The sequence below is a fragment of the Gopherus flavomarginatus genome, chromosome 8 (genome assembly GCF_025201925.1).
Source record: "Gopherus flavomarginatus isolate rGopFla2 chromosome 8, rGopFla2.mat.asm, whole genome shotgun sequence".
In the NCBI taxonomy this organism is placed as follows: domain Eukaryota; kingdom Metazoa; phylum Chordata; order Testudines; family Testudinidae; genus Gopherus; species Gopherus flavomarginatus.
This window is the reverse complement of record NC_066624.1, coordinates 114,544,411-114,560,866: the sequence shown is the minus strand read 5'-3', so window position 1 is coordinate 114,560,866 and position 16,456 is coordinate 114,544,411. Positions and strand designations below refer to the sequence as shown.

General features: G+C 47.8%; 1 protein-coding gene across 5 annotated transcripts in view; it reads left to right on the top strand.

Annotated features, from left to right (window-relative positions):
• LOC127056288 (very long-chain specific acyl-CoA dehydrogenase, mitochondrial-like) overlaps positions 1 to 16,456 on the top strand; it is a 215,433-nt gene that overhangs the window by 177,125 nt on the left and 21,852 nt on the right. For all 5 annotated transcript variants that reach the window (XM_050963918.1, XM_050963920.1, XM_050963916.1 and 2 more), the window contains 5 exons: positions 201 to 330; positions 5,679 to 5,801; positions 10,833 to 11,031; positions 12,010 to 12,114; positions 15,127 to 15,213. In XM_050963918.1, coding sequence (XP_050819875.1) covers positions 201 to 330; positions 5,679 to 5,801; positions 10,833 to 11,031; positions 12,010 to 12,114; positions 15,127 to 15,213 — 644 coding nt within the window. The remainder of the gene's footprint in view (positions 1 to 200; positions 331 to 5,678; positions 5,802 to 10,832; positions 11,032 to 12,009; positions 12,115 to 15,126; positions 15,214 to 16,456) is intronic.

Below are 16,456 nucleotides of genomic sequence, written 5' to 3'. Positions count from 1 at the left end.
GCTGGTCGCACTGGGGTGCACACGGATGTACCCCATCCTCATCCCTCCCTATGTGCCCGCCTGCCACGGACTCAATCCCTGCTGCATGGGGGGGAACCCTCGGGGCAGTGGGGGTCCTAGGCCCCCGGCTGAGCCCTGGCTGCATGTGGGTTGTTTTGTCTCTCTGTGCCATTGGTGACCGTTTTTGCTGCCTTCTGCAGGGGAGACCATGGCTGCCTTCTGCCTGACAGAGCCATCTAGTGGCTCAGACGCGGCGTCTATTAAAACCCTCGCTGAGCTCAGCACGTGTGGGAAATTCTACACGCTGAACGGTGGGAAAATATGGATCAGGTGAGAAAAGGTGGGAGGCTGAAAGGGTTCCTCGAGGTCCCGTGAGAGCCAGGAGCTTCTGCAGGCCCCAGTGACACAGGAAGTGCCCAAAGCCATCAGAGCCCGTGCTCAGTATAACAGCAGGAGATGCCCTTCGAATGGAGCTCCCAAAGCCTGCGAGGTCCGGCCCGGGGTCCTCGGCCGGGGTCGGGGAGGGGGATGAATCCTGCAGCCCGGGCCCAGCCCTGGTTGGGGTCAGCATTTCCTGCCTGCCCTTCCCTGTTGGAAGTGTTCAGTGGGGAAGTGAAGTCCGTTGGCGAGTCAGCAGCTTTTGTTTGAGCAGTGCGCTCCATTCCTTGTCCCTCCCCCCCCGGCTCGCTGGGCGAGGACACTGAGTGTGGGACAGCCTTGTTCACAGGGCGGCAATTCCCTCTCTTGGCTGCTCTGGTGCTCACCCCTGAGGTGTCAGTCAGGCTCCTCCATCTCCCATGATGCGGTCACAGCCCCCTGCCTGACCCAGCACCAACCTGTAAAAGCAGCAAAGAATCCTGTGGCACCTTATAGACTAACAGACGTTTTGGAGCATGAGCTTTTGTGGGTGAATACCCACTTCTTCAGATGCATGTGGTGGAAATTTCCAGGGGCAGGTATATATATGCTAGCAAGCAAGCTAGAGATAACGAGGTCAGTTCAATCAGGGAGGATGAGGCCCTGTTCTAGCAGTTGAGGTGTGAAAACCAAGAGAGGAGAAACTGGTTCTGTAGTTGGCAAGCCATTCACAGTCTTTGTTCAATCCTGAGCTGATGGTGTCAAATTTGCAGATGAACTGAAGCTCAGCAGTTTCTCTTTGAAGTCTGGTCCTGACGTTTTTTTGCTGCAGGATGGCCACCTTAAGGTCTGCAATAGTGTGGCCAGGGAGGTTGAAGTGCTCTCCTACAGGTTTTTGTATATTGCCATTCCTGCTATCTGATTTGTGTCCATTTATCCTTTTCCGTAGAGACTGTCCAGTTTGGCCAATGTACATAGCAGACGGGCATTGCTGGCATATGATGGCATATATTACATTGGTGGATGTGCAGGTGAATGAACCAGTGATGGTGTGGCTGATCTGGTTAGGTCCTGTGATGGTGTCGCTGGTGTAGATATGTGGGCAGAGTTGGCATCGAGGTTTGTTGCATGGATTGGTTCCTGAGCTAGAGTTATTATGGTGCGGTGTGCAGTTACTGGTGAGAATATGTTTCAGGTTGGCAGGTTGTCTGTGGGCAAGGACTGGCCTGCCACCCAAGGCCTGTGAAAGTGTGGGATCATTGTCCAGGATGGGTTGTAGATCCTTGATGATGCGTTGGAGGGGTTTTAGCTGGGGGCTGTATGTGATGGCCAGTGGAGTCCTGTTGGTTTCTTTCTTTGGTTTGTCTTGCAGTAGGAGGCTTCTGGGTACACGTCTGGCTCTGTTGATCTGTTTCCTTATTTCCTCGTACGGGTATTGTAGTTTTGAGAATGCTTGGTGGAGATTTTGTAGGTGTTAGTCTCTGTCTGAGGGGTTAGAGCAGATGCGGTTGTACCTCAGTGCTTGGCTGTAGACAATGGATCTTGTGATGTGTCCGGGATGGAAGCTGGAGGCATGAAGGTAGGCATAGCGGTCGGTAGGTTTTCGATATAGGGTGGTGTTAATGTGACCATCACTTATTTGCACCGTGGTGTCAAGAAAGTGGACCTCCCGTGTAGATTGGTCCAGGCTGAGGTTAATGGTGGGGTGGAAGCTGTTGAAATTGTGGTGGAATTTTTCCAGAGTCTCCTTCCCATGGGTCCAGATGATGAAAATGTCATCAATGTAGCGTAGGTAGAGAAGGGGCGTGAGTGGACGAGAGCTGAGGAAGCGTTGTTCCAGGTCAGCCATAAAGATATTGGCATATTGTGGGGCCATGCGGGTGCCCATAGCAGTGCCACTGATCTGGAGATATATATTGTCATCAAATTTGAAATAGTTGTGTGTAAGTATAAAGGCACAGAGCTCAGCAGCCAGTTGTGCTGTGGCATCATCAGGGATAGTGTTCCTGACAGCTTGTATTCCATCTGTGTGTGGGATGTTTGTGTAGAGAGCCTCTACATCCATGGTGGCTAGGATGGTGTTTTCTGGGAGGTGACCAATGCATTGTAGTTTCCTCAGGAAATCAGTGGTGTCACGGAGATAGCTGGGAGTGCTGGTGGCATAGGGTCTGAGTAGAGTCCATATATCCAGACAGTCCTTCAGTGAGAGTTCCAATGCCCGAGATGATGGGGCGTCCAGGATTTCCAGGTTTGTGGATCTTGGGTAGTAGATAGAATAACCCTGGTCGGGGCTCTAGGGGTATGTTGATTTCTTCTGGTGTTAGTGTAGGGAGTGTCCTGAGTAGATGCTGTAGTTTCTTAGTGTATTCCTCAGTGGGAACTGAGGGAAGTGGCCTGTAGAATTTGGTATTGGAGAGTTGTCTGGCGGCCTCCTTTTGGTAGTCAGATCTGTTCATGATGACAACGGCACCTCCTTTATCAGCCTCTTTGATGATAATGTCAGGGTGGTTTCTGAGGCTGTGGATGGCATTGCGTTCTGCACGACTTAGGTTGTGAGGCAAGCGATGTTGTTGTTCCACGATTTCTGCCTGTGCACGCCGGCGGAAGCATTCAATGTATAAGTCCAGACTGTCATTTCGACCCTCAGGAGGAGTCCATGTGGAGTTCTTCTTCTTGTGCTGTTGGTGGGAGGGCACCTGTGTATCAGTGCACTATTCAGTGTTGTCCTGGAAGTATTCTTTGAGTCGGAGACGGCGAAAGTAGGCTTCCAGATCGCCACAGAACTGTATCATGTTGGTGGGGGTGGCAGGGCAGAAAGAGAGTCCCCGAGATAGGACAGACTTTTCTTCTGGGCTGAGTGTGTAATTGGATAGATTGACGATATTGCTGGGTGGGTTAGGGGTATCACGGTTGTGACCCCACGTGGCAGGTAGGAGTTTAGACAGCTTACAGTCTCTCACTGTGATCTGTGTAGTATGTAGATAGCAGTGGATTTTTTACCTTTAGTCCATTTGGTGTGATGTCCATCCGTTTGCATTTGGAAAGGAAGATGATATCTGTCTTTATTTGTGCAAGTTTCTTCATGAGGTTGATGGATTTCCACTCCATACGGCTAAATGCAGTGCCTTGCATGGTGTCAAGTATCAGAGGGGTAGCCGTGTTAGTCTGGATCTGTAAAAGCAGCAAAGAATCCTGTGGCACCTTATAGACTAACAGACGTTTTGGAGCATGAGCTTTCGTGGGTGAATACCCACTTCTTCAGATGCATGTGGTGGAAACCTGTGCCCCTCACCTTCCTACCCAGCACCAGTCATGGCCTCTTGCTGCCCCTGCCCCCTGTTCAATGGCAGTCACAGCCCCTTAGGGCCCCCCATCTCCCAGGACACCAGTCACAGCCCCTTGGCCCTGCCCCTCCATTCTCAGTCTCTCTGTCCCCTAGTCCCAGTCACTCCCAAGGGAAGCCTGTTCCTTGAGATGGGTGCTGCACCCCGTGAGAGGGAACAAGGCTTGTAGCAGGGAGCTCAGTGGGGAACATGTGACCTGCTCTGAAATGGAATCGCAGAGCCGGCAGCATGTGCAGCAGCCCCCCCAGAAGCCAAACAAGAAGGCTGGGCTCATGCCAAAGGCCGCGGTGTAGTCCTGCATGTGCATATGTCCGTACTACCGGAAGACACCCCCCCCCCACGTAGGCTGACACACACACCATGCGTGCAAGGTGACACCATGTGGAGTATCCTCTGTGTGGAAAAAGTGCCTCTATGCCATTCCGGTGCGACTCGGCCCCCCTACAGCACAGGGCAAAGACGTTAAATATTGTAGGCTACTCTTTGAAACCCCTTTTATACATGTTTCCCTCCAGCCACTGTCCTGCCTAGACTGTGCAGGTCTGCACCCCCACTGGGAAATGAATCTGCTCTCATGTCAACTTTACATAGGCACAGCTGCCCCTCCTTCACCCTGGGAGAGAACAGGCAGCTGGGTCCCCGGCCACAGGGCACTCTGCAAAAGCCCAGATGTTTTGGCTAACTGGGGGTAGGGGGCACCTCTGATCTTTTGGCAGCTTTCAGAGGGTTTGGGGCTTGTCAGAACCTGATCCAAACAGTCCAGGTCTCTTGTCCTGCACACCAGGATGGACATCTCCTGGGAGCAGCCTTCCTTGGGTCATTTGGGATCTTCCAGACCCTACTACAGAGAGGCAGCTGTGGCCCTGGAAGGAGGGGAAGATGTGGGACTTCTCCAAACCTTATGTGCAGAGCTGGAATGACGAGTCAGAAGGGTGGTTCCTAATGTCGGTTGAACCAGCTCCCCTGCCCCTGCTGGTTAGGGTGTAAGATGTTAGCGAGCATCTGTGACCAGTGCTAACTAGGATCCTGAGCCAAGACAACATTTCAGCATGTGCTTAGGTTCCAGTGCCTGAATCAGAATGTTTTCCTGTAGGCCAAGGAGAAACAGCAACGTAGAATGTACTGAGCACCACACTGGGAGCGAGGCGCTCCTGAGTTCTAGCCCCCATTCTGCCACTGAGTGCCTGTATGACTTGGGCAAGTCCCTTGTCTCTCTAGGCCATGTTTTAAGGTGTGTAATGGGCAGTGCCAGCTGTATGTCAGGTGTCAGGGAAAGTTATGGTGAAGGGGTAGAAGAGCAGGTTTATATTAGGGAAGACAACCAGCAGGAAGGTATAACAAGTTCTTAGCTAAAAGAAAGGGACTCAACTTTACTTTACCCATCCCTGGCTCCTTTTCCTGCGACAGCCTTCCTCTTCCCTGTAGGCCTGCTCCACCCACAGGTTTGGCACTAGTATAACTTTGTCAGGTAGGGGTGTAACTTTTTACCAAATTGCTCACACTGGTGCAACCTCTGGTATGCACTCAGCTATATCGGTATAAAGGGGCCATATGATGCTATAGCTGATTCCTCCTCCCGTAGTGGCTGTATCACTTTAACTAGACCAGTGTGGGTAAAGCACTACAAGTTGTGTATACATGCAAGCCTTGGTGCGTGGGATGCACTCATTCAACCAGGGTGTGTAATTTATCCACCATCTGCCTCACCTCTGAATTGTCTCTGGCTAATGCGGTCTAATCACTCCCTCCCAGGAGGTGAGGAAGATGAATTATTATTTGTCTCTGACAGTGTGAAGTGTTGTCCTTAGGGCTAATTACACACAGGCTAGCTGCTGTTATTATTAACTGCAGTAAAAAGTGAGTGTAAAAGGATGTAATGGAAAAAGGGAAATCCCTGAGCGGGAAAGAGAATACCTGATTAACTATAGGTTGTGGGGATCTGGGGCTCACTGTTTCCCTATTTGCTTTGGGTTCCAGTAATGGAGGGACAGCTGAGATCTTCACAGTGTTCGCCAAGACCCCAGTAAAGGAGCCAACAGGGGAAGTGAAGGACAAAATCTCAGCCTTCATTGTGGAGAGAGCGTTCGGGGGAGTGACCAGGTAAGAAAGTTTATAACTTAATAGGTTTGAGAAGATATTAAAAGGACTGGGACTGTTAAGCTTAGAAAAGAGACTCAGGGGGATATGATAGAGGTCTATAAAATCATGACTGGTGTGGAGACAGTGAACAGGAAAGTGTTACCCCTTCATATCACACAAAAACCACGAGTCACCCATGAAATTAATAGGCAGCAGATTTAAAACAAACATAAGGAAGTATTTCTTCACACAACACACAGTCAACCTCTGGAACTCATTGCTAGGGGATGTTGTGAAGGCCAAAAGTATAACAGGGTTCAAAAAAGAACTGGATAAATTCATGGAGGATATTAGCCAGGATGGGCAGGGATGGAACCCCATGCTCTGGGTGTCTCTAAACTTCTAACTGCCAGAAGCTGGAACTGGGTGATGGATCACAAGATAATTACCTGGTTCTGTTCATTCCCTCTGGGACACCTGGCATTGGTCACTGTCGGAAGACAAGACACTGGGCTAGATGGACCATTGGTCTGACCCACTATGGCTGTAGTTCTCAAACTGTGGGTCAGGACCCCAAAGTGTGTCGTGAGCCAATTTTAATGGGGTTACTAGGGCTGGCTTAGACTTGCTGGGGCCCCGAGCCGAAGCCCGAGCCCCACTGCCTGGGGCTGAAGCCAAAGCCCGAGGACTTCAGCCCTGGACATTGGGGCTCTGATTACAGGCCCCCTACCTGGGACTGAAGCCCTTGGGCTTTGCCCCCTCTCCCCACAAGGGCAGTGGGGCTCGAGCAGGCTCAGACTTCAGTCCCCACTCCTGGGGTCATGTAGTAAGTTTTGTAGTTAGAAGGGGGTTGCAGTGCAATGAAGTTTGAGAACCCTTGCACTATGGCCATTAGAGTGACCAGATGTCCCGATTTTATAGGGACAGTCCCGATTTTTGGATCTTTTTCTTATATGGGCTACTACTACCCCCCATCCCCCTGTCTCGATTTTTCACATTTGCTGTCTGGTCACCCTAATGGCCATTCTTATGTTCCTATGTCCTTATGTTTATATGGCTCAGCCTAGGACTAAATCCAGGATCTGTATTTCTAGCACTGACTTATTGTATGCTCTTTGGCAAGTCTCTTAATCACTATATGCCTTGATTTCCTTGTTAGTTCAAGGGCGATAGCAACACTTCCCTGCCACCCAAAAGTTTTGTTATCATTGGCTAGTGTGTGCACTTTTAACAATGAAACGTGTAATAAATATTAGTGTTATTATTTATTGTTGTTTTCCTCATTACTAGCTGAGAATAGAGTAGCCTTCCTCTCCTGACTGAGTGTTTTTATAGGCTGATTTCACTGGTGCAATTAAAATATTGGAGTTAGTCACAGCTCTCCTCTGAGCAGGTTTCTTGAACTGGCTTGTAAAGGTTACTGATACCACTGAACTGTCATAGCCCTGTAGTGAGGTGCCAAGAGATACCGGCAGATATTAATGCTGCTGGGTTGGATTTTAGATTAGCAGACTGGTAGCATTAAAACTAAGTCATCATCCAGCTGGTGCTCTCCCAGTGACCTTGAATTGCAGCTTGTCTGAAACGTGTACTGCACACATTTACAAAAATGTCAAACAAACAAACACAAACTTCATTATGATAACTAACTTAAGCTGTTTAAGGCTGCATCCTAGAAACCAAAAACACCAGATATCTGCATACAGTTAAAAAACAAACAAAAAACCCAAGCATCAGAAAAAGAAAAACTAAGTGCTTTATAAGTAAAAAACTGGTCAACTACACTTCAATCTACCATATATGGACTATGAAATTGGCAATCAGCTACAAACTACTGTCTGGACCAAAGTAAACTGTCATTTAATTTACATTTAGCTACTGTGTAAAAGCAACAGTTTTATTACTGTACTACATTTACAATGTGCATAACTTTACTAAACTGTTCAACCAACCACAGGCAAAAATCAACAAACAACTGGCAGCAAACAACATGGATGAAAAACAAACAAACAAACAAACCCTAATAAAAAAAATGAAGTTACACAGTAACTACAAATTAGGTAAATAAATTCCCTGGTAGTGCCAGTCACACTTTGGGATCAGTAACACTGCCTCCTAAATAAAGCACATTATTCAAAACAATATTGTTCAGTGTTTGGGTACCAACACTAAATCCTAACACAGCGATATTTAATAATTATATTTAGTTACTGTCCATTCAGTAGGTTATCTAAAAAAGCAGCATCCATAAAAAACAACTAAATCTATATCAGCTAGTGAGTTATCACAAAGCAGTGCAATCAAACAGAAAAGCTAATCATTCCTGTTTCCTGCCCAGTAGAGTTTACCAAAAGGTAACTAGCAGTAAAAGTAACCTATAACATGACTGAACAGCACGGTACAATAACTAATTACAAAACATTTATATAAAAAGGCCTCATTTGTAATGTTACTACTCCGGATTTCTGTTTTACTTCTCATATACCCAGCCCTGTGAAACAGACTGTAATAATGCCTATCTCAATATTTCAAAACATAATAATACAGGTGTTAATTGTAATTGCCCTAATAAAAATATGTTGCTATCTGCAGTACCACAAGGGCCAAACTACACCAACCAGACTAGAAAAAAATTGTTATGCTTAAATATAAAGTGCTGTCATATGTACACTGTGACAGACCTAAACCAGTGGGGTACAGGAGTCTGGTAGAGGGCAAATATACTGGTCTCTGGATGAGTGGTTTTCTGTTCCCTGAGTGACCAGAGCAGGGGCTGCACTAGAGTAATCAGGAACCTGCTAGAACCAATTAAGGCAGACAGGCTGATTAGAACACCTGCAGCCAATCAAGGCAGGCGAATCAGGGCACCTGGGTTTAAAAAGGAGCTCACTCCAGTCAGGCAGGGGGGAGCTAGAGGAGAGGAAATGTGTGTGAGGAGCTGGGAGCAAGAGGCACAAGGAGCTGAAGGTGAGAGGGTGTGCTGCTGGAGGACTATGGAGTACAAGCTTTATCAGACACCAGGAGGAAGGTCCTGTGCTGAGGAGAAAGAAGGTGTTTGGAGGAGGCCATGGGGAAGTAGGCCAGGGAGTTGTAGCTGTCATGCAGCTGTTACAGGAGGCACTATAGACAGCTGCAATCCACAGGGCCCTGGGCTGGAACCCAGAGTAGAGGGCAGGCCCGGGTTCCCCCTAAACCTCCCAACTCCTGATCAGACACAGGAAGAGTTGACCCAGACTGTGGGGAAGATCACTGAGGTGAGCAAATCTGCCAATAAGCGCAGGACCCACCAAGCTAGAGGAGGAACTTTGTCACAACACATACATACTATACATATATACCCATATATAACATCAAATATATACACCATATCCATTTTATCCATACATATTAATTATCTAGAAGTGCCCCCAAAGCTCAATCATAAAATTACATTCCTCAGTCCTGGTCCCAGGCCTGACATTCCCAGGCCCACCATAAAAAACTAAACACAATTAAAAAATAAAATCTATCCATCAATCATAGAAGGGAATGTGCAAACTAAGGGACAGATGAGGTATTAATGGCAAAGTAAAGTAACCACATAACAGTGTTTAGCCCACTGGGTCATCTTCAGCCCATGCATTATGCTTTTCCGGGATGATGGGTAAACATCCTCCCCATAAAAAAACAAAAGCAGAAAGTGAGCCTGAGACATGAGTCCTTGTATCAGAGGCTTGGGCTAAAGCAGCAGTCAAAACTTTGCTGATATATAGTAAAATCAGGCTGTGAGCTAGAGGCCGGCCCTGCTCACAGAATCTGGCAAGAACAGGACTGATATTGCAAAACACACATTTCTAAGAGGTACTGGGCACAAAGCACTTGCACAAACATATTCCAGAAGGGTGGTACCAGAACACCTTGATACCAACACAGTCCCTGAAGATAACAGGAGCACGCTGATCCCATCCTAAAGATAAGGTCAGGATAACAGTGTAATGGATAAAGATGTACAAGGTGATGGGGTGTAACTGGCTACGTCAGAGGGGCAATACATAACTTTTCATATTGATATACAAAATGGAGCCTCAAAGAGAGTGTCTCTGTCTAGTCTAGAGAGGAACAGAAAGTCCTGCCGTTCACTGAGCTGGTCCATTGTTATGGGCATACATGTATTAATGGTCCGGTAGAGTCTGCGGGATCCTAGTACCGTGGTGTTGACAATAAACATGGCTGGGTGCCTTCGTACTTTAACGGTTCACTCGAGGTCTGCTGTGCCAGCTGTCTGCACAGAGCTGGGACAGCACACTGGGGTAACACACACATGCAGCCGAACATCTGACCACACCATCCTGCCATGCCAAATGTTATGCCTGATCCTGGAGGGACTCAGCACCTTGTAGGGTCAAGAATCATAAGGTGGGACATTAACCAGGGATACTTGGATGTGCTTTCCAGATCTCTAGCCACAAGAGGGTGCTAGACCATTATGCTCACACGCCACTTTCACTTTCTATTTATAACAAAATATAATCCATGTTCCTTTAAACTTCCCTCTGCTGAGCGATTTGCTACAATGAGTATGACAAACATTAGGAGAGAAGTGTTGGCATTACCAGGGGAACAGTGCTTGAGGTTATACAGCTTCATGGTCCGGCACAGGGTACAAGGTAATGTTCCAGAGCCTTTAGAAAGACGCAATGGTTATTTAATTTACTTTATGTTTAAACTGCTCCCTGTTTCTATATAAGACATTGTGTTAACATTTTATTTGCACACAGAATTACCACACATAAACGTGCACCCACCTTTGCACACTGCCAGGTTTTATCACATGTAGCTCAAGTAACTTGGATCCTACCAGGAGCTGAGTCCCCTCAGCTTCCATTGATTTCACTGTGAGTTAGGGGGCACTTGGTCTTTGCAGGGTCAGGGCCAGGGCATGTAGTTACCAGCATGTACGTGAGAATGCTTATTTGCATTCACAAATGCAGAAACTTCACATGCAGATAGGTGTGCATGTCCAAAGGTCTCAGTCGGGTTGAAGCCATCTCTGGTTTTCTTCTGTTTTGTCAGTGGCCCCCCGGAGAAGAAGATGGGGATCAAGTGTTCCAATACAGCTGAAGTGCACTTTGATAACGTGAAGGTGCCAGCAGAAAATCTGCTTGGGGAGCTCGGAAAAGGCTTCATGGTCGCCGTGAGCATATTGAACAATGGGCGCTTTGGGATGGCCTCCGCCCTGGCAGGCACCATGCGTGGAGTAATCGTCAAAGCTGTACGTTCTTGTTCTTTAAACAGGATTAGATAGTGCGGAATGTTTGTTCAGGGCAATTGAAAATGGACTGTCCAGCTGTCCCACATGTTAGCAGAGGATAGCCAGTGAGACGCAGTGGTCAGTTATTCTGTGAGACACCCCCTTGGTGGATTAGCTCTGGGAAACCCATATTACATGTGCATCCAGGGAGAGAGACAGGAGCTGACGCTGGAAGAGCCAACAGGTCAAAGATCTGCACTTAGACAAAAAGAATTACAGTTAAATGTCTGTGTTTAATTTTAAGCATGTGTGTAGTCCTGATGGCTTCTCTGGGATTCTCCACATGCTTGTAAGACTTGTCCAGATTTGGGGCCTTAGCTTACTTAGCTGCATATGTTGGTTAGTCTTTTAGACAGAAATTCTTCTTCTTCTCTCTTTGTGTAATGGGATGAGATTGGGCTAATGGCTTGGGCTCTGGGGCTGGAGTTTAGCTGATGGCTGAGCTTACAATCCTTTGAATTAACTTGGTGGCATTTCTGATTGGATGTAATGTGATACCTTTGGAATACTGTATCCAATCGACTGCAAAATTTCAGAAATTTTTCTAGACATCACTGGGCAGAACCCTATTGATTTTGGTGGAAATTGGAAAACCTGAAAGGGGGAAATGGAATATACAGAGAGCCCTTGGCATGGGGAAGTGAATGGGAGGGTTGCAGTGAGTCCCTGAACTAGAGGGGGTAGGAAGGTGGCACACAGGGATCTTGTGGGGATGTGAGAGATGCCAGGAACCCCTGAGGTGTGCAGCAAGCTTGGCTGACACAAGCTATGTAGGATACAGCCTCTCAGTATAGCTGCTCCTATAAACATCAGTTAACTTGATTTTGTTTAAAATTGAAATATATGGCCAAATCTTGCAGCTCGGACACAGACAAAAATTCCTCTTGTCTGTATTACATTAGCTTCTTGGTGTGATCATGGGCTCTTATGTAACACCAGGTTGATCATGCTGCTAATCGTAAGCAGTTTGGAGACAAGATCAGCAACTATGGGGCTATTCAGGAGAAGATTGCACGGATGGCCATGCTCCACTATGTTACAGAGGTGAGAAATTTTTCTTGATTGCAGGGTAAAGACCATGGTCAACAACTCCATTGCACAGGCACAGCAAGACTTTCAGGATAAAGCTTGTCTGTTCAGGAGACAGGGAGTTCTGCGGGGCTGGTCCCAGACTGTGGAATGAACTCCACCATGGCCTAAGAACCATCCCAAACCTCCCCTCTTCCTTCTCAAGTCCCAGGCACATTATCTGACCTGTCTTCTCTGATATAAACACAGAGCACTGTTGTCATATAAATAAACATAACGAAAAAACAAAACAGTCCACTGCACACCCACTTCTCGCCTTGGGGACTGGATGGGAGATAGTGACCCACACTTGATATTAGATTCAGCAAAGAATCCTGTGGCACCTTATAGACTAACAGATGTTTTGGAGCATGAGCTTTCGTGGGTGAATGCATCTGACGAAGTGGGTATTTACCCAGGAAAGCTCATGCTCCAAAACGTCTGTTAATCTATAAGGTGCCACAGGATTCTTTGCTGCTTTTACAGATCCAGACTAACACAGCTACCCCTCTGATACTTGATATTAGATGCAGCAAAGAATCCTGTGGCACCTTATAGACTAACAGACGTTTTGGAGCATGAGCTTTCGTGGGTGAATACCCACTTCCTCAGATGCAGATGTTATTTAATGCATGTGTGGCTGGCACTCAGATACTATGGTGATGCAGATCTATATCATCTATATCAAATAGAACAGATTTTACCTGCTGCCATCCCAGTTTGATCTGGTGTCATATCTCGTAGGCTGAGCTGGCAGGCTGGGTTGGTTCAGTGTTTGGATGAGACTTCCAGGTGTTGTTGGCAAATCACTGGGCAGCCCTTATTTCTCTAGGCTTGGTTCTGTGCTTGCCTACGCTGCTGTAAAGTGGGAGTCATGCTATAAAGACTCTGGCATAAAGCTGGCGTGAAACCCATGTGCATTTGGGAAGAATCAGGCCCTCTGACTCTGAGCCAGCGTCCCAGAGTGGTATTGGGAGCACTGTGCTGAGTTTTGGCAATGTTCCCACAGACCCGTTCATAGGACTGGGGCTGTGTAAGCTCAGCACCCTGGCCAAATTCCAGCTTGAGTAATTCCTCCTATCCTGCAGGTTGAAAGCAGCCTTGGGTATACAAAAAACAAGCAACTCCAATCCTCCCAAAAAAACACAAACAAAACACCTCTTCCCTCTCTCACCCTGACTGAAAGTGAGCCAACCAATCCAGGAACTCACAATCCCAGGGAATTCACCCTGTAGGAGAGGAGGAACTTCAATGGGCAAGGACTGTATCTCTTTTTCTCACCCTGTCATAAACAGATAGCTAAGGGTTAATGTCTCTTTCACCTATAAAGGGTTAACAAACAGTGACCTGCAAACACCTGACCAGAGGACCAATCAGGAGACAAGATACTTTCAAATCTCGTGGAGGGAAGCCTTTGTTTGTGGGTTTGGGGTTTGGCTTTGTTCTCTCTGGGTCCTGGACGGGACTAGAGGTGCAACCAGGTTTCTGCCAATCTCCCTGCTACAGTCTCTTATCTATTCTGAATTGTGAGTAAGAAAAGGCGGTCATAGTCTTTTAATTTGTGTTTTTTTTCATTTACATATGTGTACTTGCTGGAAGTAGCTTAAATTGTGTTTCTGCTGGAGAAAGTTTCTTTCTATTGTTTATAGTTGAAAGACCCTGTAACTGTTTACCATCTAAAGTGCAGAGATAAACCTTTTACTTTTTTTTTCTTTCTTTTTTATTAAAAGTTTTGCTTGTAAAAAAAAAAAGTAAAAGGTTTATCTCTGCACTTTAGATGGTAAACAATTCCAGGGTCTTTCAACTATAAACAATAGAAAGAAACTTTCTCCAGCAGAAACACAATTTAAGCTACTTCCAGCAAGTACACATATGTAAATGAAAAAAAACACAAATTAAAAGACTATAACCGCCTTTTCTTACTCACAATTCAGAATAGATAAGAGACTGTAGCAGGGAGATTGGCAGAAACCTGGTTGCACCTCTAGTCCCGTCCAGGACCCAGAGAGAACAAAGCCAAACCCCAAACCCACAAACAAAGGCTTCCCTCCACGAGATTTGAAAGTATCTTGTCTCCTGATTGGTCCTCTGGTCAGGTGTTTGCAGGTCACTGTTTGTTAACCCTTTATAGGTGAAAGAGACATTAACCCTTAGCTATCTGTTTATGACACACCCACCCCCACAACTTCCTCCCAGTATCACCTGGAATATGCATATTTCATTTTTCCCTAATTGCTGTGGCCTTTTGCTGAGCTGGTAGTAGCTGTGTGCCCTCTCAGGCAGTCATGTGCTAGCCGCGGGTGAAGCAGGCTGCAGGATTACTAGCAGCAGTCTCCGTTATGAGCTGGTTTCAGAAGCCAGCAAGGCTCCACTGAGGTGACTGCGAGTAAATGAAAGCCAGTGGTGCTCTGCTGGTTTACACCCGCAGAGGGGCAGCCCTGGTGGTATTGCAACAGTGCCCAGCTGCCCTAGGCAGGATCCGATCCCCTTGTGCATGGTGCTGTCTGAGCAGTTGGGAAGGCCAAGTCCCTGCCCCAGCGTTTACAGTCTAATTGCAAATAAGTTAGAACAAATGAGTGTAATGACCCCTGGGTGGTATGTGGGGGGAGCGGGATGAGGCTAATGATGACAAGATCCCAGGGTTACACAGACTTGAAATCTGCTGCAACTTCCTGCCCGTCAGCTTGCCCTTCACTGGCTGTCTGGCTTCTTGTGTGCAGGGCAGGGAATTGGGCTGAGGGAGGATGGAAGGAAGAGAGGGTAGTGCCCTTATGAATCAGGTCAGAATGGGCCTTATGCCTGCAGGGGAGAGCATGGAAGGGATAGATTTTGAGATGAGACCTCTGGTGGGCAGTGCCTGCTGCAGAAGAGAGGGAGAGGATGGAGCCAAGCCAAGCCAGATCTTCCATACAGCCTGCCCTGGGATGTGGGATGGGTCTTGGGCACATACACAGTGTAACCAAAGGCAAATGGCTGGTTTCTCTTCAGTCGATGGCCTACGTGGTGAGCGCCAACATGGACATGAAGGTGCCCGATTACAAGCTTGAAGCTTCAATCAGCAAGATTTTTGCCTCAGTAAGTGTGTTTGATTCCCAGCACGATATGTCTCTGCGAGGAGGGTCAGACTCAGAGCAAGCGTGGCCTGTCAGTGTTGGGCTCATGCTGCCCCATTGCTGAGCAGTAGCGGGTATCAGGGCTTTGCCACATCGGTGTCCTGCTGGAAGGGAAAGGCGTGCTGCAGAGGCAAGGTATTCTCTCCTCCTGGGTGGCATTGCATCCCAGGGATTGCAACCGCAGGAACCCCAGCTGAGGCATCAATCCTGGAGCCAGAGAGCAGCTCCCTCCTGGACTGCGATCGGCCTCTCCTGCTTCCAGCAGGCAGCCTGTCCTTGTCCCACCCCTCTCCTGGAAGATCCCTCCACCCCAAACCACCCGGTTCTCACTGCTGGGCATGGACAATGCAAAGGGAGACTGCTCAGGCAGGTGTGACTAAGCAGTGTCCACTGGAGCTGACTTCCCTACAAGTCTCTATCCAGACCAGGCTGTTTCCCCCAGCGTTGCCTGCATTGACTGCCCGGCTGCTGCCACAGTCAGCAGCAGAGCCCAGCAATTCAGTGCCTGCAGTTCTTTGCTGAGTGATTGCACGTGGCCGGGCCACATCAGGTGTCTGCACGCCCAGTGCACTGAGGCTGGAGAACTTTTCCCCCGAGTGGTACCTTTCAGGGCTGCACACGCCACCACTGTATGCTCGTGCTACCAGCTGATGGTATAATGGGGCAGAGCCACCCCGACCCCCCTTCAGTTCCTCCTCACCACCATGGTCGGTAGGGGGCGCATGTGTGCCTGCTTGCACAATTCTTCCCTTTTCCACTGAGAGAAGTGTGTAAAGTGATGTAAATAGTTTGGTTCGTTGGTTAGATAATAGCTCATTTCAGTCCATTTTCTGTTGGGTTTTCAGACTTGTAGTTACCCTGTTGACACACGGGTGCCGGGGCATGCCTAGGTCCCCAGGTGTTAAACAACGTTCTGGCTGTAATGAGTCTCTGTCTGTCCGTGACCCTCACGACCGGTGGCTGAAGGGTTTCGGGGAGGGCCACATTCGGAGTAGGTGCCTGATTTGTAGGGGGTTCAAAATTAGGACCAAACCATTTCAGGAGGTGAGACTTTGTTGTTTTCTGATGCAAGCTGACTTGTGTCCTCCCTCCGAGCCCTGCTGCTTTGCACACAGTCCTTGGGCTCTACTCCATGATGGGGTGACCACCAGATGTCTCCGTAATCCCTCCTCAGAGAGGTTCAGAAGGGAGGCATCGTTCTCCTG